The sequence below is a fragment of the Megalops cyprinoides genome, chromosome 11 (genome assembly GCF_013368585.1).
Source record: "Megalops cyprinoides isolate fMegCyp1 chromosome 11, fMegCyp1.pri, whole genome shotgun sequence".
In the NCBI taxonomy this organism is placed as follows: domain Eukaryota; kingdom Metazoa; phylum Chordata; class Actinopteri; order Elopiformes; family Megalopidae; genus Megalops; species Megalops cyprinoides.
The window spans coordinates 3506206-3531779 of record NC_050593.1 but is presented as its reverse complement, the minus strand read 5'-3'; the positions used below and the strand labels follow the sequence as shown (position 1 = coordinate 3531779).

Below are 25574 nucleotides of genomic sequence, written 5' to 3'. Positions count from 1 at the left end.
TGATATCACTGCTTTAGTGTAAAGATACCCTTTGCTTACTGGCATATGAATGAATATCAATAAATTTACTTCCTAAGACTGACAAGTGCCTGAGTTCTATATCCATGCAGCATGACAGATTTCAGCAGACAAAAACCCTTTTTTGGATCAATGCTGTGCGCATTCACCAATCTTTATAGCGATCAGCCGCGTCAACTCATCCAGGTAAGATCAGTGCAACCTGCATTGCATCTTGCCTGGGTTTAGTTCCACAGAAAAAAACAAACCCGCTGTTTGGGCTGGCACTGCATGACACCCAGGGGAATTTTGAACATTACAACGCGCACAAGTACTGGAGCTTTACCTCGCAGATGTGTGCGGTAGTCGTACTGATTCCAGAACCTTACCTCTGCTGAAACCTGCTCTTTACTGATTTTTTGATAAGGTTACTAAGGAGGTGGGAGGCATCACATTGACAAAGGCAGGATGTATACAATGCTGCATGGTAGGGTATGATTCTTCATGTTAATTATGCCTCTCTTATTGCAAAGTATCAACACAATCCTAATGTGTCTATTAATACTACAGCTGCAACTACCAATACCACTACTGCTCCTGCAGCAGTCACCACCGCTACTAGTGATGTAGCAAATCGGCTCGCTCCCTTCACTTCAGAACTTTAATACCAGCCAGCCTTTAAACACAGTCAATTATCTGTAATTACCATCCCTGTAGCCTGTTGAAAAGGAAGTCCTCCCAGGAGTATGTCAATCACAGAGGTTTATCCCTCCTGCAGGTTGCCATTACGGCATTATACCATACTGTGACACCACACAAGTATGCTCGCTTTTTTAGGATCACTTTGATCCTTTTCTCCTGACAGCATGGCTGGAGCCCCCCAGAAAGGATGTACTGATTACTTGTTTGTCTTGTTGAAATCTTCATGTCTTTGCTTGAAGTTGTATATATGAAATGTATAAAGGTTATACAGCTTTTAAAGTGCCTTAATATTTTAAAATACAAATTAAAAAATTTCAGACATATTATATATTACAATGTGTAGTAAAATACACTACATATATGCATGCAAAAATCACTAAACTCAATATATTGCTATGATACAATGCGTATATCCACATAATTTAGTTTAAATCCCTGTATTTGGGAGTTGTACCATATTTAAAAGTATTTTTAAAAGCTATTTTTCCCACACTGCAGTAGTGTGGTCTAACAAAGAGTGAATACAATGACAGCCATTTTAGAGTCTAATTTACCACAGTAGTTATTTCCAGGGACCAATTCTTCTATCACTGCTGAAGGTCCGCACAGGGAAACTTGCTGCTAGGCATTTCAAGTTATTCTGACAAGTCGAAACAAGCCCCAGAGCAAACTGCAATATTGAAACAGCGTTCAAATTACGTGCCTTGTTAGAATTTTCTCGACTTGATTGCAGGGGGAAAGCGAATTTGAACGGAGCAGCGAGAAAGCATGTCAGTTTAGGATGAGTGCGCTGTGAAGGAGGGGCGTGCCATCTGGGGGTTTTGCTAATGAAGCTATATTTCCTTAGCTCTCATTGCCGTGCGTCTGAGGCGCCACAGCACCGGATGCACTCCAGCGGGCTGACCCTGATGGATCAGGGAATGGGGGAATTTGGGGTGGGGGGTTCCAGGAAGGGGAGGATGCCTGGAACTGAATGAAATATCTGCACATGGGAAAACAAGCTAAAACAAGCGCTGTCTGCTAACACAGTGTGCAGAGGCAGATATCAGAGACAGCACAGTGCTTGAAAACACTCAGAACAATACTACGCATTGAATGCAAGTCAAACCTGGTGCTAACCCGGCACTAAACCCAGCACTATGGGGGTGCTTAGGGGTGCACCCCCAGTGTGTGTGCCTCCAGTGTGTACACCCCGTGTATTGTAATTGGGTATTTTCTCCTGGCGCCGAGCCTGGTATACCCTCAGCATGGCAAATCACAAATATGAAAATGTTCGGTAAAGTGAACAGTGAACAATCACTTAACATCAAGTAAGCAACTCACCAATGCATTTGTAATATAACAGTAAAGACTATTATTCCAGAAGGAATAGTACACTTGCTACACAGGTGGCCTCTGCTCTATAACTTTGTATGACTGTATAACAATGTATTTCCCTTAAGGGTTTATGTACTTTCGGTTAGAATGTAACCTCTCAGATATAAAATGTAATCATGTCAACTTGTGTTGAACACACTTGTACTTACAGTACCAGTTAAAAGTTTAGACACACCTGATTAAGGCAATGGGAAACATGCATTCAAAAACATTTTGACCTAAAGATCATTAGCCCAGTTAAGCCAGTTCAGGAGGATCAGTTGAAATCGTGCTAACATTTTATATAGTCATTCAAGACAGATTCGCAAATAAGCAGGTTAAAATGGTCACTTGACTTGGGAAATAGAAATTGGGTTGCCAGATGCACCATTAAAATCCACCATCCGTGAGCCAAAATTCCCAACTGGGAATCTTTTCCCCACTCTGCAAGAATGTTTCATTTGCAACAGGCAAAACATGAAAGTGGAGTGCAGCATTTTAAAAACAGAAAAATCTTGCTGCTGTTGGTGGTCTCTATAAAAAAAGAAGCTGAGCGCCTCATAAAATCTTCAAGGTTAGAAGTCATTATGAATTACAGATGAATTCTAATCTCTTATTACCAATAGGTGGACAAGATGTTGGAAGTCCCTGCTCTATTGCAAGCTGCCAGAGTGTGTGAGTCTGTAGTAAAATTATGCTACATTTAACCAACTCAGCCATGTTCCCCATGGTCTGAATGACTCATCATTCATTCCTTGGAGTGCTACCTGAACTGCTGAATGCAGTAACTCCAGTACTACTCAAATGGCTGCAGATTTCATCCCTCCTGAACGGTAGCCATGCTTTTTACAAGGCTGTATTCATAAAGCATGGTGTCATGCAGTTGTAATCAAGAATTTCAGTAAATGCATGTACATTTCAGTACCGGGCCAGTTGCTGACCTCATATGACCTTTCACCTTGTTCTGAACAAAACAACCCCACGGACCCCCTTCCCATGACGCGATTCCCTGAACACCATTGATAAGACATTGTGAGAATGTTTTGTGGCAGCCAGGTGTGATGAAGGCTCTTCTGAATCTATTTGTTTAGCAGGTACCCTGACTGAGGACTACTTATGGTGCTCACATTTAACTTGTTGCAAAAACAAACTGCCCAGTGTTTTCTGAGGTTACACACCTTGCTCAAGGGCACTAGAGCAATGTTCCACTCAAGTATAGAACCTATAACCTTCTGTATCAAAGCCCAGTTCAACAAACACCCACTCAGCTCTGCTACACTCTTCCCCATGTAGCATTTTTGGCTCCAGAAAATTACACAGTCCTTAGAAGGTTTAGAGACATTTACAGCTTGAATGTGCTGAATACTTGCAAGTTTAATAAAGTATTTCTCTCCTGTGAAAAGGACACAGCCTTGTCAACCACATAAAAATATGTTATTACTAATATATTGCTCTTGAGGATACTTGTGAGGCATTATGTTTTCCCTTTTATATGCTTTTTTTTGGAGAAGTCTTTTTCTGCATTGTTTTTCATTTTCATTTTCTGTATTGTGCCATGCTATACTATCCTTTTCCCTTTGTATGATATCATTTTAAATAAGTAAATCATAGTACATTCATTCCCTTTGTTGATTCATTGACTTTCATTTTAATAAAGAGGCCTTGGCTGTGAACACACTGTTCAAATGTGTACTGAAAACATGACCTAACCATCCAGTCAAGGCCCGCATAAGCATGGACATCTCAGAAAGCTCCCATTGCCCCTGAGAATGTGGAACAGTACAATAGTAGAACCAATGGTTATTCTTGCATTGAATGAGGCTGCCTTTCCCTCAATGGCTTGCCTTGCATTATGCAACAGACATCTCCCCATACACAGCTATAAGAGTCCTTCTCTTTCTCTCTCCCTCTGCCTCCCCCCAATCTCCTAAAGAAAGGTATACATCAAAAATTAATACCACAAAAGCAAACCTCTTCAGTAGGAAAAAGGGAGTGAAATGAAGAGGAGAGAAGGCAGATGTGTCCTTGGCCCTAGTTGTGGGCAGTAAATATCCAGCTATGGATAACACATAAGACAAATTTAGGCTGTGTGAGTCACCCTGACTTTGGCTATTTCAAAAACCGATTGACTAATAATAAACAGTAATATGATCATTCTTCATCCATGTAATGATAACATAATAATATTTGACAATGATTGACATTTTTAATTATCATAATAGTAATAGTTGTAGTAGGAGCAGCAGTACTATCTGTTGCAATGGAATAAGCAGCATCACTACTTTTAACGGTTGTGCTCCTGTGAATCTTTGCATACCTATAGCTAACAGTATCTGAAGATGGCCCCCAGCTGGCTACAAGTTACAATTACAGTGGGAGAACTTCCATACAAGTACAACGCTGCCACCTAGTGGTAAAACAGCCGGTCAAACTCTCCTCTGAAGTATCCGCCCAAACAAACGGCAGAATCGGAGACGCACAAACTGTACCCTTGTGTTGAGTATTTAGCCTCATAAATGGTCTCCCACCACATTCATCACAGGGACTTTGTATTATGTTGTGCTGAAAAGATACAAGTGAAGATATAAACGAGCACAGCTGACGTCCCAACTTGGGCTCTGGAGACCCCTGGGGATCCTTGAAAAACATGAAGGGAAGAACTCAAAGTATTGAAAAAAGACAGCAATGCAAATTCAGTTATAATATGTAGCCTACTGTCCTTAATAAGACACTGTCGATCTTGTTACAGTTAAAGTTACGTGGTAAAAACGATTCATATTCGCGTAGGCTCTTTTAATTACTGCGATATGTAAAGCAACGGCCATATGACTGAGAGGCAATATTTGACGGACTGAATATGCGACAATAATATCGCTAATTAATTGCTCGTTTTAGGTTATAGCACTGCTTAGGGTATAGAATGCTTCCTCATTTAAAAATTGTGAGAATTAGAGTTTTATGCTCATTAATGCCTGAATGCAGATGAACAAGTTCAGAGTTCTATATACCCAATTGTTTGGGGAGAATAAGGGGGTTTTGGTTACTTAGAAATTTTATCTTGGGAGCCAAGGAATTTTCAAATACGATACTCATTGAAATACTCGTCTGTTGCAGATCTTCCGCTGTGTGTAGGTGGTTACTTATATCAGCTTTCTGCACTGAGACGGACAGTCTTGTAACCAGAACGAACTTGATCGCAATGTTTTTGACCAAGACAGTGAAGTCAGAACACGAACCCGTTGCGTGTGTGCGTGCGTGCGTGCGTGCGTGCGTGTGTGTGTGTGTGTGTGTGTGTGTGTGTGTGTGTGTGTGTGTGTGTCGAGAAAGGTTTTCCCTACTTCTTTACATTTTCTTTTGAGGACGACGCTCGAGACGGTCCGCGATGTGGACGACCGTGCTCCACTCATGCAGCCCGGCTGACATTCCACTGAATAGCGGTTTAATTATGTGGAGCAGGCAGCCCGACCACAGTAAACCCAAGTCGCCACTAAAACCACTCCTGGTGTTCAAGACGGCCATAAATCGCAGGCTGCTCCGCGAGCCGGCTTTTACGGTCTTCCAGGGAGACTCCGCGCGAGACATAATGGCAGCTATAAATTCGCCACCGCAGCGACATAAAGCTCCCTTCGGCGTGCCGAGCACTCGGCGAACATCTGGATTCCAACCGTCCGGTCCTCCACTTTTTAAAGCCCCGTTTAACCCTCAAAGGCTGGGAGGAACTCCGCGAGTTTGTTTTAGATTAAGGGAGCAGACACGCTTATTGGAATACACACATAAGCACATACATCAACACTTAAGAAGTTACCGTGCTATAACATATATAGTTTTTTTTTTTCATTAAAAGATGCAAACATGTATTGTGCCTTATCTTTAGCTCCTGTGAGACACTGTATTAAAAATTAATTTATTCAAAGCATTTCCGTAAAAGTTTACACGTAAAGGCTGCAGGGGGTGTCTTGTCATCTATTTCGTTTTTCTGCCCAAGGCCATTGTTTTAGTTTCAAGAGGTCTGTCGACTGGAGCAATAATACACTTTCCGTGCTTTAAAAAGAGCTCCAGCATATTCAGCCGAGAACGTTTTGCTAGCCACATGTCTTACGACTTCCGAAGTGTGTGTTTAACAGTTTTAGTGTTGCATTCATAGATTAAATCTTCCGTCATGCACATCAGTATCTGACCCAGGTTCAGTTTATCCAGCCCTTATCCTGACCCAAGCTATCATGTGAATCCAAACAAAACTGAGTCAGTGTTTAGGACCAAATGCAGTTACACCTTAAATCAGCTCTGGAGGGCCATGAGTCCTACCCTTTGAGAAGCAGGGTTTGGAAGACTCACAGTGCAAAACAGCACAGTTGCAGTGTTTAAATAATGTGACTTAGTCCACCCAGACTTGGGCAGAATTGGAATTTCCCTAAAGCTGTGGTTTCCAAAATTTAAAAAAGCAGTCTTTGATCCAGATCTACCTTGACTCTGCACCTCAACTAAACCATTACTCTGTTCGCTGAGCAGATGCCTGTGTCCAGGGCCCTTACATTACAGCATTAATTTTGACATTTCCATTTATGCAGCTACAAATAGACTAAACAATAAAGGCAACATACCTTTATAAGCACTGTCCCTTTCATGATTCAAATCCCTAACCTTCTGGTTACAAGGCTTGCTCCCAAATTATGCTGCATGCAGCCCCCAATGTTATGAAAGTCATATTTATAAAGCAGCAGGTATGCTCACAGTAAGCAAAGGGTTACAATTTTTTGCCGGCTCTCATTGGTCAATTTTACATGCACTTGTGGCTGTAGGATTATTTCTAAAGCTCTTCAAACAGCATGTTATCAAAGAAGAACACAAAACCCAACTCAGATAATTCAAGGAGCAAGAAAACAAGTACTGAATTAAATTAGCTATGTACACCCTGGAGGCAAGTTTTTAAAAAGCACTGAATTAAATCCGCAATGCACATTCTCGAGACAGTTCAAGTACCTCATTTTGGGAACCAAGACTTTGAATCAAACCAATAGAGATGGAAAAAATAAGACATATTTTTGTGATTTCCATAGCCTTATTTACACAGAACTTTATTTTTAGGATAATTACACTTTGTGCAAAAAATCAGTAAAAATAGCTTCCATTACCACTAATGGGATCATATATACCCTTCAATTATATTTACATCCTGTCTCCAAATCTATTGCAGTGAACTTAATACCACTTTACGACAGACACTCCTTTGCACCCGAAATTCAGCTTGAACTTGTAGCACAGCTACGACTGCCGTGAGCAATCTCATTAATAACCAAATGGAATTTGATGCTGGGAATTACTCGTGTCAAAAGGGCCCACTTCTCCTTGACAAGAAAATGTGCCAGTGACATTGTTCACGGATTTGGCCCGCTTTCACAAAAAGTAACAGTAGCCGTGGCCCTGCTCCGGTCTAATCCCACTCATTCTAAATGCGCCCCAGGCTACAAACCAGTGTAATAAACTCTGCAGAAACAGTGCAGCCAAAAGCTTCAGCAACAACATGGTTTTATGGCATATGTTGTGAGTAGCATGCCACTGTTATTAAGTTTTAACATTTCAGCCATTTAACTAGACCGGCCATATTAAATCCCAACATGAAATTATTTTTATGTTGCCTGAAACTCTCCCAAGACATTGTAATATTTCACAGCTGAAATATTTACTTTCACTCAACAGTGGTTTATGTCTTTCTTTAATTGGAAACATATTCAAAATAGCTGATATTGAATATGTTTTCAATGTAACAGCCAGCGAGAAGACAATAGCTGAGACTGTAAAAGGGAGCAAGAGACTGAATGTGGAAAAATATACTAACTAATCTAATGCCTCAAGATGGATTGTTGTCATGCTGCTGTTTTGTGTCTGAGAAGTCTATATAAATGGTAATACAATACATCACATTTAACAATCCTCTGAAATGGGCACTGTCATATGACAATGAGAAATGAAGACCGATTAATCTCTTCTGTCATATGCAACTCGGATTAGAATGTTCCTCACTTCTTCCTGTAGATGGCATTCTAATCCTAAAAAAAGGTAATGGGCCATTCTATGCCTGAGCTGCTGACACAAAATTAGTTGCTTCTCTCCCACAGTGTCGGTTCTTAGGTTCATAGCTGGGAATAAACTGACCCTGGATCAGATTGGTGATGGTGGGAGGGGGGTTCAGGACTGTGAATTATTGTGAATCCTGTGCCTGTTACTTTAAATTGTACTCTCATTCGCAAGCTTAAAATAACCCTCTTCCTCACTGACAGCTAAATGAAAAAGACATCCTGACAGCTGTGGACTTATTTTCACCTGCAGTTAATCTAAGATTATTTAGATAAATTTCATTAATTCAGAAGTGTTTACAATAATTGTGTTTGATTTAACAGGGGAGGGCTTCCTTTCAGTGAATGACTATTTTTTGAGACAACATCGCTACTCTCTGGTTTGTAGCAGCTATACTGGCTATTGTCAGTCCATGGTATGCAAGACAAGGTTATATAAGTTATCACTATGAAAAACTAAATAAATCATGGTCATCTTGCACCTGTATTACTGTGTGTGGTTTTAATCAGTGTGCCCTTATTATAAAAACAAGAAATGGTATAGTTCCATTCTTGCCCCTGAAAAACAACCATATTTTAGTGAATAAATATTAGACAACATGCATTTGTCTTATATCTAAGTGACATTACCACTAATTTATCCAACCACAAAGCATAAAGTCTAGCATACATCCATCATTGTTCTACCACATGTGGTTACCTGCAACACAACCATATCATTATACAATAACAGCACATTGTCTTGATTAAATCTACCCAAATCATTTGTTTCAATGTTATCCCTTTCTGTAGTCTTCTCACACCAGCCCACAACAATCCCCCCCCCCCCAACACCTACACGCCCTCAGCATCTTTCCGCAGTCCTGATTTGCCCAGTAGGGACTTTAAATTAATTAGAGTCAGTGTCTCTGGGGACAGCCTAGTGTTTGCACTGCCGCACATCGCCGACAAAAGAGTGCAGGCGTGAAGTGGAACCGGGGGGCTGTTCGATAATCTCTTCATTACACGCTAAACTCCCAGTAGGGGCACTTGCTGATTTGGAGGCCCTCCCGGCATACCCCCTGATGCCTCCCCCCCTCAAATACGGCATACAAGGGACACAGTGCCGAGCAGGTTTATCTCTCATTAATAAAGTGAGCTCCCCCAATATGATTGATTCCAGCAGACTCTGTGGAGCACAGAGCTCAGGGATTGACCCTCAGCGTGGGAGTTGTTGGGGGGAGCAATAAGGAAGGCCGGCAGTCGTTTAGCCGCAGATTAGCCGCAGAGCGCTTTCCGTTTCCATCTGCAGGCTTCTAATCAAAGAGAGCTGGCGCTATGCGTGTATGAGGATTCTACGTCTGCATCATCTGTGGCAGCCTTCCTGCGGCGGCTCGCGGCCGTCCTCGTGTGGTCGGTCCCATTACCACAGAACGGCGCACTGTGCAAATCACTTCAATCATCCATCGTAAGAGGGAAGGGGTGAAAAAATCAGAACAGTTGCATTCAGCATAACATCAAAGTCCTTCGCTCCAACAAAGAGGGACGTCCTCCTCCTCCTCTGTGGGAAAGTCTTTATTAGGGACCAGAACCTCATTTAAAATTTTTGCAAGAACATCTGATATATGAGAGCTGAAATTTGACACTGTAGCAATGCATTTCTTTTAAAAAATCTAAAAGAAATCTAAGTCATTATAAACAGCATCTGGAGTACAATTGCTCCACCTTCAGCAAACCGCCACTGAGGACCATCCATAAGACTGTATATGGAAAAGTGACCAATTTCATAAGATGTGTTTGCTCTGGACCATGTGCATCTGATGTATGACACAACATACTGCATGTCCTTCATGCTGTACACTGGGATTTTAGCATATTATCCAGAATGGAAATCATCAATATACTGTACAAACTCTTTTTTAGGAAATCTATTATTACTTACATCAGATGATCATCACTTATGCACAGGTAATATATTCTATTATCAGAAATGATACATTTTGGGTAATGTATCATACAATATATGCATACAAATGCATATATGAAAGTGGAATTAAGTGGAAGTAAAGACATATTTTCTGGTATCTCTTGTGTCTTTTGACATGTGTGAGAGAACATAACTATTAGGTGCAGTGACCATGATGAAAGTGTGACTGCTGCCACAGAGTAGCTGTGTGTGCTTCACTGACCTAGGAAATAGGGTAAACAACTGGAGTGGCCCATTTATCAATGCCATGAAAATGCTACCCACACACACATGCACACACACACACACACTCACAGAAACATACAGACATATATACACACAGACATGCACGCACACACACACACACTCACACATACAAATACAGACATAAGCATAAATACACATAAACATTCACATACATACTGTATACACATACAGACATACATACACACACACACACGCACACAGATGCATGTGTACAGATGGACACTCACACATACACATACCTACAGACATACACAGACACATGCACGTACACACATAAGCGTACGTGCAGACATACGCACACAAACATCAGCACACATGCACGCATATACGTGGACACACACATGCACACGTGCTTACAAACAGTCACTCACACACACACACACACACACACACATATTCCCACAGGCCCAACAAGGGGCAGCAGATACAATTCAGTCTCGGCTGTCAGGAGATGTCAGTCCCCGCCTGTGTGCAGCACTGTTCTGGGACCTGTCACTTTCTTGCTGGCCAGGCCTGATAAAGTGCGATCTATAGAGGCAGCACCTGGGGCTGACTGATACCAGCACCCAAGAGTGTCAAAGATGTGACAGCATGGAGAAACACAGAGCCCTGAGACACATGCTCATTCATTTGGAGCCTCCTCCACAGCTTCATTTTCTCCTCATACTGGGATTTATTGATCAAAATTCATCCAGGGACACAGACCAAGTTTCATAGCAACCTACTATTTCTGTTTTGGACCATAAATAAATAAATAAATTTCATTGTACAGGGAACTTGTTACTTTACTGTGCATATGACAATAAACTTTGAACTTTGAACCTTTGAACTTTGAATTAAACTACAGACTGACAGGACGTGAAGTCTTTTTTTTATTATTAAATCAATAATTGGAGTCGGCACCATGTACACATGGTGTACAAACAGCATGACCGGTGCGTGCCAGCCATTATTCCACTTTTAAAGTCACACAGATAAAGAAACCAAAGCCTGTCTTGCCCCAAAGTGGGCCACTTATTTTACCGTTTGAACAGACGCTTCCAGTGCTCATAATCTTTCCCTCGTTTTCTTTTTTTTTTTAACATGGAAAATTCATGGGAAGACAAAAACACCAACTCTTCTCTTAAAAAAAAAACCAACAAGCGCACATTTTTTCAACCAGGAAGCCCAGCATCCTGTCAGATAGCATTACAGTGCTTGAAAGCACAGCTTCGGAGCTCGGAGATTCATGTGGGTTTTGTGTGTGTGTGAAGCTCAGGGGTTGGGCTTGCAGCGTCCACTTCCACTGAATGCTGAGGTTTTGAGCTGAGACAGAGCATGCTTGTTGGAGAGACTGGAGCTGTGTTCTTGCCTTCCCCAAGCAAAAACATGGGGGGAACTCGATCCCTAGCAGGAAGTGGGATTTTGTGGCAGAATTCAAAAGGATCACCTGGGTGCAATTAGGAAAACACGCCACTTCACAGGCATGAAGCATTCCTTGACAAACACAAGTTAAATGGGCAGCCTGTCACAACCTGGCACGAGAGGAGTACACCTCCAATCATGTTCAGCTAAAAACACACGCAGCAGGGTCACATGACACTAACAACTGTGTCCCCAGTGTTGTTTCTTATTATTGCTATTTACTGAAACAAGGAAGAACTCAACTGATGCAGTATGAGAGCCACCTGCACAAACTACAAACATCATACAAAATGCAAACATATGAATGCAACATGGCATCTCAGGCCCCGTTTACACTTGGTTTAAAAATGCATCTTGGGCGCACAAGTGGACAGCGCTAAATACAAGTGTAAATGACCACCAAGACGCATTGTGATCCAATCACTCAAACCACTTGCCGAGGTAGTCTGGGACACACTTGACCACATAGCTTTTGTTGTGTAAACGCTAATGCGTCCTGAATGCGTCCCCGACAAGGACGTAACAGGAAAATACGTCATCAATGCAGGACGTGGTGGTTGTTTTTGTGACAGCGCGCCAACGCTCAAAAAAATGCTTTTCTAACATTCTTCCTTTTCTGTCTTGTCCTGCGCTCTTTTGCAAGTTGCAAATGACTTTGTCCTGCTAATCTCAACAGTTGGAATAGCCTGTACATGTATATTAGTTCTAGAAACATTTTTGTTTTCTTAGCTAGCCCGTGCTAAAAAAATCTGGCGACAGAGACTGACGTGGGCGGTGTGACGTAGGCCGTAATGAAATCTGAACACAAGTGGTCAGCTGGACCCCTTGGAGATGCATGTTAGACAGAGGTGTAAATGGCGATGTGTCTCGGCTGTCCACTTGTGATCCGATCGCCTTTTACGCATTTTAAAACCAAGTGTAAACAGGGCCTCACAATCCTTTGCTGAACCTGTTATCCTAAATAACTGGGCTGTGCAAGACCATTTATATTTTTTTAGCTCTACGTATTTAACCCATTGCCAACCAGATGTCTGAAAACACTATCTCCTCTACAACTACTGGTATTTACATTTCTTAAGTGTACATACACTTACATACTCTTACATCAGTGTCAAGTTGCACAGTTGCAATGAGTGCTCAAAGTGAGAGAGAGAGAGAGAGAGAGAGAGAGAGGCCTCTCCCTCTGGCTGATCCATAAACTCTAAACAAGCAACCAGCCAATCTACAAATTACCAGTATCAAGCATGGCATAAAAAGGGTCTTTGAAAAGGCTGGCTGTGGTCCTCCATCACTGAGCCCAGGCTTCACACAGCAGTAAAGAACCGTCTGGATACATTTCCATCTGGAATAATCCATCTGCAACAGCCCATGCTCTGAAATCCTATTTCTTCCCTCAGATCCAGTTAAATATAGCCCATGCAAGCAGGCGGCTATGAAAGAGGAGCTTCGGGCGGGCACGGGGACAATTGGAGGGGGCATTGGATGAACCGAAGGACATGCACTTCAAAAGCCCACCCCCCCACCCCCCCACCACCCTTCTAATCTGGTTTTCAGGGTCTGTCTGTTTGGGGGGGGGGGGGAGAGGAATGGGAGCTGCTCTGCTAGCACTTTGATAATTATCTGGAAGAAACAGCATCAATTTTTTTTATTAACTACCCTCCTCGGAATGCGAGTCCATCGGCTTTTCCCGAATAGCGGAGTCGCTGTGGAGACTCTGGGAGGATAATCCCAAATCACAATGGAGCCCCCGCCGGCCCCCTCCTCCTTCTTCTGTCTGGTGCAGATAAGTCATCCTGGAAGCCCCCCACTCTGGGTGGTGATTAGCATGGAGTTAGCTCGCAGCTGCAGGAGTGAGAGGCCTGGGCGGTAGAGTGCTGTGCCACACTGCAGCACACTGCTGGCCCAGCATGGCTCACCAGGGCACAGGGGATGGGGGACAGCGCAATGCCAGCGCCCCTGAGGATGACTTATTTTGTTCCTCAGCCCGGAAAATGAGCTGTGGCATGGAATCATGGGTAGGGGTCAGGAACCATGGTTACGGGTTCCTCTTCATGCCATGTCCTCTGGCAGCACGCTGTGGCCACATTCTTTTGGTGAGAACCCGACTGTGGGAGCCAGTGAGGGTGTCCTTGGGAGGGCTGGGATGAACATGGGCAGGCGTGTTTGCCACTGTAACAAGAGACCTCTTTGACATCGGGAAGTGAAATGCCACTTACTCGTGTCTCCCGCAATAAGACACTGCTTGAGTGTCTTTTGATAAGTCCACATTTTTATCTTTCCATGTCACTTTCAAAGGCATCAGGGGTGCTTCTGCAACAACAGTCAAATCCCACAAAAAGTGCTTTGTTGGACAAATCATGTATTTATGAATAAGCCTGGTTAGGGCCATTAACCTGGGAGTGTGCTGGTGCGTCAAATTCCAAGTGCGTCCAATGCTTTCCCCAGGGGTCCACTTTGAAATACAAAACAGGCCTCTTTTTAGTCCTAGTGACTAATTCTATTTGTGAAAATTAAAATCAAGCATTTGGCGAGTCATGAAATGCTTCAACAAGCTTTAAGAGCATGCTTCAGTTTCTAAAAACAGGATTCTTCATTGTTTACACAACATGAGCCAGCCCCAGAAGGTTCTGTTTAAGATTTCCAGGGATAGGAATGCCCATGGACATTCCACAGAGGAGATTATGACATCATGATTGATATTATGACATTGTTACAAGAAAACAAATCAATAGCCAGGTGTAAGGAGATACAGGCGTGTAGGTGGTTCACATAAGCATAATGTGCTTAATCTAACCAGTCCACCAGTCCAAACTGTTGTCTAGTCAGAAAAAGGGTATAATGAAGACATCTGTGTGTCTGTGTGGTGAAGAAGGTAACAAGGAGCCCTCCTCTCTGCTGGGTCTGCAGTAAAGGCCTGCCAACACAGGTGCACTCAGTGAATCACTCAAAACACAATCTCCCCTCCAAGATCAGAGCTGGCCAAAATACACAGCGCTGCTCAGAATTCACACCAACACCTACCACAAACCGCCCTTCCTGAACACCAATAACGTCTTCCACAAACCACCCCTTACTGAGTACCACCAGCTCCTTTTACATATAACCCTTCATTAACACCAATAAACCCTTCCACAACCCCATGACCTTCCAGTACACTAACAACTGATTCTGCATTCATTCCCTACCTGACCATCAATAACTCCTCCCACAAGCTCTCTCTTCCTGAACAACAGCATCTTATTGGCTGAGTGCTGGTGTCATTTGCTCTCATCACTTGTTGACCTAGCAAGATTCCCATATATTCCCATGAAGCGCCTATGCTAAGATCAATTGCCTTCTATTCAAAAGCCTGAGTTTGATTGACTCTCAGGGCCAATGTGAAAGCTACTACTGTTCTCCCAATGTTGGTGTGGCATTTTTGAGAAGTCGTGAGAATGCTATGTAATCCGCTAGTCCAGAGGTGCCCTTTTTCTTTACTCTCAGTGAAATGGTCACTGTCAGTGCTTATACCACCCATTCACTGGAAAACCAATTGGGTGCTACTGGCCAGTCAATCACTCCTCTCATTTGATTGGTAGGATTGCATTAGCTGCTGAGCTCCACATGGGAAGACAAAGATTTCATGATTAGATTATTGATGATTAGAACTGATTGAAAGTGAGGTACACAAAGGTAATGCTACCACATTAGACACAATTAAGCAAAACAAATAAAAAATCAGATGGCAACCTTGTTAGACATCAAGAACAGATTTCAGTTTTAAAGAGAAGCTCTCCACCTCTGTATTTGTAGACTCCCAGCTGCCATTGGACTGTGTAGTCATGACACTGCACTAGATTACATGGTTCCTGCACTGTATTGGATTGTGCTGTCCTCGTAGTGCATTGGACTGAATGGTCCTGACGCAGCTGTTTTTCAATGGTCCCGAGCATTTCCAACCCACGCTGCCACACAGCTGCTGCTAATCAGAGCACAAAAAGCCTGTTAAATATCTAACACCACCTACGTTAGGGAGTCCCATCTGTGTAAAGGGGCACTGCCCAGTGCTTCTCTCCCTGTACTTACTGTGGAGGGTGCTAAATGGTGCTGCACTCTGCAATCAGAGGGCTGGGCTCACGGTCAGACCTTCTCCCTGTCTCACACAGTCACGGTCAGCTGATCCTTGCTCTGTCACGAGTCCCCTGCTCTGGAATCCCCACAGCCCCCCCCCCCACGCCCCCCCTCACGCCCCCCTCACGTGTGTTACCCTCACACAAGGCTTGTTCCTTTGTGCCCCCCCCTCTTGGCATACACAAAGCAATAATGCTTTGTGTATGCTTTTGCAGATCCACTTCCTCAACTCTCACTTCTCCACTTCCTCAACTCTAATGTGACCACACCGTATCAGCAGGAGCCAATCAGACATGCAGAATTAATGTGGCGTCATTAAAAGCACCGTCAGTCATTCCATGAGAAAATAAAACCTAGCGAAACTGTTGGGTTGGATGTAGCAAGCCCAGCATTTCTGAGCCAGCCCTGTAAGAGCCCATGGCACCACGCCTGCAAGGTTCATCAGACTACACACTGCCTCTGAGATTCATTATCAAACACTGAATGTGGATGTTTTACAGAAAATGTATCAGTCTTTTAAAGGTCCATTCAGACATCCATGTTAAATAGGGCAAGGGGCTCCTGCCCTGGAGGATCATTGGTGCAGGCTTTAGAGCCATGGCACTGATCTCTACTATGGGGCAAAAGAAAGGGGCAAAAGCCTACAGTCTGTAGTACCACCCAGCCAGAGAGAAAGCTATAGAGAGAGAGAGACGGAAACAGAGAAAGAGACAGACAGAGAGACCAAGAAAGACAGTGTGGGAGAAAAGCCAAGAGAGACAGAAAAGAAACAGAGAAAATGAGACAGTGAGAAATGGAAAGAGATAAAGAAAAAGACAGGAAAAGAGAGAGAGAGAGAGAGAGAAAGGCAGAGACTGTGACAAAAAAGCACAGAAAGAGAGAGACAGAGGGCAAGAGACAGAAACAGAGGGAGATGAGGCAGAGAGGGAAAGAGAGACAGAAAGAGCAGTACCATTGTTCCTTCACTCTTGCTTCGTGCGACTTCTCTCTGCAGGCGAGCCACGGCCAGTTTCTCCCTGAACAAAAGAAGACAGAGAACAAGGGAGGGTGAGCAGCCAACCACATTCATCAGGACATCAGGACAATGTTGGGACAACATAAGAACAACGTCAAGATAACATTGGAACAATGCCCTCCCTCACCAGACTCTGTGCCCAGAAACAGGATCTCTCCCTAAGAAACGTGATGCTTTACATCCTTGTGCAACTCACTCAGGGAGAGAGGCAGAATCTCTGGACTGACTTACCTGTTACCTCAAACAGGCTGAAGTGGAGCTAGAGTCCCTGCAATCCTCTACACCACACACACTTAGAAACACACACAAACACACGTGTGCATGCATGCACGCTCAACCACCCACACACATAAACACAGCCGCAGACAGACACACAGAGACACGCACGTACCGCACCCAGACACACACACAGACATAAGCAAACACACATATGCACACTCCCCCCACCCCCACGCACAGACAGACCCTCGCATACACCCTTCCCACCTGAAATACCAAAAAAACATGCTCCCTTTCATGTGCTAACACAGATCATGCTCTGTCTAGTTTCTTCCAAGTTTGCTGAGTGGCAGCTACTTGTAGGCACGCATACCTCTCATAGTCTGTTGTCTGGAAGAAACAGATCAGAATTAACATTGTGGTTTAGCTCTCCCAGCTCATCGCTGGCTCGGAAAAGTCCAGCAGATTACATCACGTCTCAGTTATCAGGGGTGAAATATGTGACGCTTCACATTAGAAATTAAACAAAAGATTAAATTCTTAACAATAGCCTTTGAGCGAATGCCATTCCTCCCCCTGGAGCGAGATCATTTAAGGATTTGACAAAAGACGGCATTCAGACAATTTGCAGACTAAACTGAATTACTATCCAATGCATCAGGCTTGTTCATCCTTTTAGCAGGATTACCTTTAGGGTCAAAACTACTCCCCAGCACATGCCAAAGCCTTGAAATTTGAATACTTGCAAACTGGTGAAAAAACAGGTTGTCTTTGTGAGTGATCCACAGACTCTTGCACCCTAGAATTGTGCACCTGACTTCTGGGGCAAACTGTCATGCCTCAATATCTTTAAAGTCATGATCTGCTTGGACAGAGACACAGCCAGTCCCTCTTCACATATTCCACATTCTTATCCTAATCGGATGCCTTTATTTCTTACAGGGCAGCTCTGGTTGTTCTCAAAAACAAATCACAAAGAGATTCATTTTCACAACCAAACAAGTTTTCAGCAAAGCACACTGTATAGCACAGAGAAAGCTTTCTGCATCTCTCTGATCCTGGTAACAGCTATCAGGATTTCCTATATTATTATTGTTGAGGTTAGACATGTTTGCTGATTTCATACTAATCTTAGCTGTGTAGATTTTATGTTGTTTCATGTGCACAGGAGCTATGTTAATTGCTCTTATCAGCACCTCAGATATGCAATTCTATTTCTCCCAAGATAGATATTTTTTGTTAGAATCAATATGTTGGCATTCACAAGCTTACAAGATGGACTGCCAACAACCAATGAAAAATGAGGATTCAACAATACCGTGTATCATAACCTGTGTATGGCAAATTGTGTCCTGTAGAACCGAGCAGTGGGAGAGCCATGGGAGAAGAAAGACACGATGGCAACAAGATGCGAGAACCACGGCAAAACAGATGTTAAACAGAGCCAGAGGAGGCCATGCTGACTGAGCTATGGAGAGAATCGATGTATAATTTATCAACTTTATTTGGCAGCCTCTATGATTCCAAAATTAAAGCCGACTTCTGAAGAGGGCAGAATGGTGTCACTGAAATCTCACTCACTGCGTTGGCCCTGACTCCAATGATTGCACAGATGTGGCCGACCCATGCAGCATGGCAGATACAACTGCGCTGTGCTGGCTTATGCCTCTCAGAAATGTAACTGTGTGTACCGTGGCAGTGTAGTTTAAAAGAAAACCCAAGGGAAACTGGTCATCTGAATGTGCACAGTGCACACCAAGTCAATAGCTGATTTATAGTATGTTGGTTTGTCCATTCAAACAGTTCTACTGGGTTTTCTTTTCTCAGGGTCCTTTAAGCATGGTGTATTCTCCAGACTTTGCCCATTAGGGTGAGCTTTCAGCCTGCTAGCTCTCAGACACGAGCCAGAGAGAGGAAGCTGGAAGGGAAAAAAGCTTAATGCGCCAGAGAGAATCATTGCCAAAAAGCCATAATTTGACATTCTGTATAAAACATAATTATAGTAATGGGTACATATTTAACCAGCAGTCAAAACAGAGTTTTTCTGCTGCATATTTATTTGTAACTCTGGTCTCTGATTTCAGCTCCTAGAGGGAGATGGCGAATAGGTATTTCAATGGTGTGTGCATTTAAGACGGTGCTCAGTACAGAAATAGGTTGGTATCACATAGCGGGTTAGGAAAGTATCGATTTTGGAAATGTGACACATGGATTAAATAATGCTGTGATGAGGTGTACGTCTCTTTTCAACGACACGCTGGGAGTGTTGGTGATCAACCCACAGACTTAGTTTCCCACAAACTGCAAAACCCATTGGGATTTTCTGCAAAATTAATCTAATGGATTTTTTTTTGTTTGATGAAGACCCTTCCAGTGCATTGTCAGCGTCACTCCCCCATAAGGGCCTGCAACCTGCTCTCCATCCTGCTCTGTTTAAAGGTTCCAGCCAAGGAGCTGGATACAGTGCAGCAGTCACACAAGTGATTATGATGGCTGTTATGACGCATGGGCGATTAGCTGTAAGTGTATGGGAGCCTGGCGGGAATTAAATGAACATTTCAATCCCACCCTCTAATCAGATATAGAGGCCTAACGCCAATGGCGACCTAATTCTAGTCATGTGACAGCCCTGAATTGAACAAAGCAGGAGTTATTTACTGCTGGTAAAACTTTGACTTCGGTTGGCTGCCTGTGTAAAGGTTTCCTAGGGTAAAGAAAGACAGGCTAAAGGGGTAATGTTGATTCCCTTCCTGCTTAGAGGGTGTGGGGGAGGAGACATATATCCAGCACTCCTCTAGGGGGTGATATCCTCAGCTAGAACGTCCATTTTCCTCATTGGGAAAATGAATGGCGTGTAAGTGTGTTCATGGGTATGCGCAAGTGTGTGTGAATGTGTAAGAGTGTGTGTGTGCGTGCATGTATGTGTGTGTGTGTGTGTATGCATGTGTGTAATTGCATGTGTAAGTGTGCGTACCCTCCCTCCCTCTCTCTCCACATTTGCATCTCTCCGTCTCATTTCCTCTTGATTAGAGAAGCTCCGATGGGTAAACTCGATTAAGCCAATCAAAAAAATCAACAAATGAAGGCTGGCACCTCGTCAGGCTCCAGCTGCTGCCACTGGAGTGGAGTATCCTGGCAGTGCCGGGGCCTGCAGCCACGCGGCAGAGGAATGGGGAAGCAGCGGCACGCCGCCATGTCTCAGAGGATCGTGCGCTTACCTGGCCCTGCTTCCCACACCCCTACCAGCTGCCACAAAGAGTCAACATCTGCATCTAAGGGGCACCACAGACAGCCATTGTGCATCCATAACTGGGAACTGTATTCAGTATCTGCATTTGTTATGTTATTTAATTGGTAGACTTACTGGCTGTGTAATTATACTATGGTCTTTGCTACGACTGTATCAGTTTCTGTGCTGTCACTTAATATCTGGGCTGTCATTAAATTAAATTGAACCTTCACCCTTGACTTTTTCAGACACGGATGCACATGGGAAATTGCATAGGTCATTCAGGGGCCACCTGTGCTGGAACTGTGAAACAATGGCATCCAGGGAAAGTGTCTGCTTAGACCCATCAACCATTTGCACGTCAGCCTTGAATGGGCAATTAACCTGGAGAACACTGGGTCCATCCAGCTGGATGCTCTCTGTCCGGTTCATTTTCAAATGCTTACAGGCTATTGTAAGGGAGCATAAAATAAAGTTCAAGCTGAAATTAGTTGAACTCGCATATAAGCCGCTGATCCTATTTTAAAACACATAGCATCTGCATAGTAAAGGGCAGAGGGCCCAGTGGAAAGCACATATGCGGTAGCTGCCATCCATTAGCCCTCCCGCCCACAGCTGATCACTCTTTCAGCCATCCCCTCATTTAAACTTCAGGTGATTATTATTTACTCTATTCCTGCCTCTTCCTGCCGCGGCTGAGATGTACACAGAGCAGTTTCTCAATGAAAAAGAATAAAGCCAAACTTGAATGAACTTGGCTCCACAGCCAACAGCTCCTCGAGCTTTTTGATAAGAAGTATCTGAGTCAATATTTGTTGAAACATCATTTGTTGCCAGCCATAATCTGGCAAAAAAAATTAAATTAGAATGGATGGGAGGTTGTCACTGCACTCACTCAAACTGATAACGCGAATGCTTCCTATGAGATGGAACTGTCACACCAAAATCATGTTTTCATCACATAGTGGGACCTCGCTTCTGTTGGCACCAGATGTACAGAGGGAAAGCTGCTGTGCTAGACACCCCCCCCCCCCCCCCCACCTGTGTTTCCAGTGCAGGACAGTAGCCATGGAAACTATCTGTCCCCGGCCAATTGGCGGTTTTCCATGTGCTGCCATGTAACCTTCAGCTGTGACTTCCTCAAATATCTCTGCGCGGCGAGGTCATCAGCCCCCTGCGGAGACGGACGAATGGACCGCAATGACTGCATTGACTAAATAAGGGGTTTTACGGAGACCATGCAGTGCCTCCTGTTATTTTTGCCACACAGTTTAAAATTTGTGGTTTAAAATTTCATGTGGTCCCTTGAAACACATGAGACCAAACAACGCTGGATGCTAAATAGGAAACCTATATAATCGGGATGCTGGTTGGGTTTTGCCTCTGTCTCTGCTCCCAACTATGACCATAGAGACCTGCAGAACCTAAATTGGCTCCAGACAATAGAAATGATATTTCTCTCTGTATCTCTCATCAATGCCATTTCACACCAACTGTTACCGACCGAAATAAGGATAACAAGATCTCTTGATGAAAAGAAGTCGTGTAGATATGGCAATGGCAGTCTGACACCCAACTTGATAAATCTCCTCATAGACTAATCATCAGATAAAGATCTTATTAATTTATCCCCCGAATCTACTAGTCGCTATTAGTTTGAGACAGTGTGTCACTCCTGCCTTTCTCCAAGGTCCTAAACTCTGGATCATACAGAACTGCAGAGAGGGACAAAGCTTCAAAATCTCCAAGCCAACTTCCATGACATTAGCAGACATTAGACCACTGGACCACAGAACTCTATTCCAGCTGGACTGGTTGTTCCCAATCAATGACATTAGGGATGGCTGTTCCAGTTCTAGTTTGGCGGTCAAGTGGGCCAAGTTTAAGGCCCTTTTGGTTGGCCTTGAGGGTTGGCAGTGAGTTTGCGAGGTGCCTGCCGTGTTGGGAGAGATGTGGCTGGGTTCATCAGCACGGAGGAGGCGCTCCCTATTTCTCATCCGAATTCTTCCACCCGCACTACACACAAAGAGGTCCCTGGAGCATGGGCTAGCTTATAGTGCCCTACACACCTACTGCCTCTGCCTCTTGAGGAGGTGTACCTGCCATTTGGAAGCGCAACTTCCCATTTGATCAAGCTGTGGGGTGTGTTGGGGGCCTGGGGGGGCATGGAATGCTAGAGATGGAGATGGGACAGACAAACAAAACAGGAGCCCTGTGATATAACCAACTGTTGAAAAGGAGGCTCCTTAACAACACTGGCTGGGATCGCAGGCATGAATAATTGAGAACTGCTGCTGTGATGAGGATTCTCTGGAAACAGACAGTGTGCGCTCTTCTCTGTAAATCATTGATGACAGTGAGTGGCAGCTACTGAGATACACACAGGGGTGGAAGAGAAATTGCCTTCATTTGATTAGCATCCGGAATGCATTGTTTGATTGTGCAGCACAATTAATCAGAGAAAAGCAAAAACAAAGGCAAATTAAATACGCATCACCTATTAGAAGCTGATTCCTTTTAACATTAAATGCAGTGTACTTCAACTGTAATCAGACTGTGTGTTACAACAAAACAAATTGCTTTGAGTTGCAACTAATTTTTTTTACCTCTGTGTGTCATAGTTTAAATGATTTAGTAGTGCCCACTGTTATAGCAATGCTACAACAGACACAATTAGCTGAAAGGAAGTCATGAGTGTGATGATTATGATGAAATGTATGCAAAAGAGATTCTGCTCAGTCAGCTAAATGGCAAAATGTGTTTACTCTCCCTCATATAGTACAGTACTGTATTGTGTTGTAAACACAATATTTTCTGTCCTTCCAGCTTCTTCGACAGCCTTTACCACTGCTTGTAGCAGGCTTGCAGCATGTTCAGGATCTTGACATGCTTTTCAGAAACTACTCTGATCCAAACATGAAATGCAATTTGTCCTCATTCCTGATTGAAAACGCTTAATTGAGCCGTCTCACGCTCCCTGTGTCTCCATGGCGAAAAATGAGGCTGTGCGTTTTAAAAGCAGCTCTGTGGTTAATGAACAGTGGAGGTATTTAAAGAAGGTATCTTTTATTACAGGATGGCATTTTAACCACTATGAAAGATTTCTTTCATTCAGACTCCTAGCAACCTGCAACCCGCAAGGCCTGGAATGCGCACAGATATCTCCCCCTCTGTCTTGCTGAAGCCCAGTCCAGCTCAGCGGCTTCACCCCAGCCCTCAACAGCTAGACAGCTCAAAAGCCGGGGCAGCTGGGGAAATGTTCCTTGGGCTGAGCGTGCTTGCATGCGCTGATGGGCCAGGTGTGCCCCTGAGCTCCTGCCAGCATTCACCAGCGGATCTCCCGGTCTGAAGTCTCTGCACAGGCCGGCCAAATTCACGCCATGCACCAGCCAGGTGTCGAAGGGTCCAGTCCAACCCCACATATGTGCTTGAACCGGCACAGTCTGCACACATTCCTGCACCATCATGCCCTCACACGTGCTAAGAGCACATTCACGCTCAACGCTCTGAGATGTGTGAATGCCATGTCTGACCTATGGAAGTCTCAACATAAAATCAGTTGCCCTATATGGTTGGCTTTGCATTTATAAATGTCAGGGAACTGCACTTGCTGCAGGTTTGAGCGTCATACGCATTGCTGATGTTCTCCTCTCGAGTAAAGCACTTGACCTGAAGTGCCTCAGTAAATATCTAGTTGCATAAATGGATGATGTGTGCAGTGCAATCCTGGATGAGGGCTTCTGCTCAGGCAATACACAATGCACCACATGATTTAGATTCATTTCAGTCTCTTGCAAACCCTCATCTTCTGCAACTCTGTCCTCATTCAGCATGGGTTATCGTGTTCTCCCAGGGCTGCCATTGATTAACACACTTGTGCATATATTCTAATGCAGATCTTAAAGGTCCACTTGTCGACATTCCAACCGGGGTGGAATTTAAGGGTCTATAAACACATGTTCTCCAGTCTCCCTGGGGAAGCACTGAAAACACACTGTTTCAACACACAGTGGGAGCTGAGCCACTGGTCCCTCCAACTCCCACAAAGGTAAACAGCAACAGCGGACAAGGTTGTTCACTTTTCCCACAATTACTTGGCGATTAAAGATTTAGGTGGTGGACTGATTGATGTTTGTTGACCCACCCTCTCAACCTCAGTGTAAATCTAGCTTATGCCCTGTGTGTCTCAAACACATGGCTCCCTGAGGAGATCACCAGGGTAGGGATCTATGCATAGTTTAAATTTCATGTAAAATCAACACTCTGTGATGGATTAACAAAATCTACCCACGCATATTTGTATTGCCTTGAAAATCCATTTTAGGGAAGAGTGTTGACACTTCTTTCCTTTGAAAACCACACCAGGAAATGCAAGTACCTGCCTATCTCACTAAATATGTACTTATATGGGTGCTTTACATAAATCTCTTGACCCGCATACTGCAAACATTTCCAATCTACACCCAATCTGGGGCATGATTCAACTTCCTTCCTGTTCCATGTTTCACTTATCTCCTCCTTTTCAGTCCTCATAAAGACGTGCAAGTCGTATCACATGTAGAGGTGGTTGAGGAACGTGGCTTGTAACTAGAATTGCGCAGGACATCCTCACGTTTGCGAGGCACTTTACTGGAACTGCTTCTGTTTAAATGGATAACATGTCAAAAAAAAAAGAAATGTGAGTTATGCAAGTAAACCTGGATAAGGACATCAGCCAAGCAGATAAATAAAGAGAAACACCAACACATAAAGAAGGAGCGCTAACCCCGAAGAAAGTGCCAAGAAAGTGTCTTAGCGCTGAGCAAAAAAACGAATCTATTGTTCCAACTGTCCGTGCCAAAGCAAGTCTTAGCTTGTAAGCAGGGATTAGCAAATTTGTATTTTTTTGCTGGGGGAGAATAAGAGAGGGTGGCTTTCCCCTGTTGAACTCACGTGGGGCGAGGCACAGAGACACATAAACCACAAATATGCACTGACCTAATACTTGCAGTTGACTGACAACGAGACAGGGTTATTTTGAGACTCCGGGCAAAAGCTGTAATGGGTGTAACACACAAAGCTCAGCTGCTGAAATGTGACACATTCCGACGTGTTAAACTGTTTCAACGTTATCTGCACTGGATCAAACCTTCAACACTCAGATGGGGCACGTTTGATCAGCCCCAAGGAAGACCTGGGGGAGGGACCTCTCTCATTAACCTTCAAAGCCCTCCCAAGTATTTAAAATATGGAAGTTCAGAATCCTGCCGTGTAGAA

The 25574-nt window shown here is 43.8% G+C and overlaps 1 protein-coding gene across 1 annotated transcript in view; it reads right to left on the bottom strand.

Annotated features, from left to right (window-relative positions):
• The window catches only part of LOC118785797 (nck-associated protein 5-like), a 191486-nt gene that overhangs the window by 97709 nt on the left and 68203 nt on the right, over positions 1–25574 (bottom strand). Inside the window, exon 3 of the mRNA XM_036540733.1 lies at positions 16808–16871. Coding sequence (XP_036396626.1) covers positions 16808–16871 — 64 coding nt within the window. The remainder of the gene's footprint in view (positions 1–16807; positions 16872–25574) is intronic.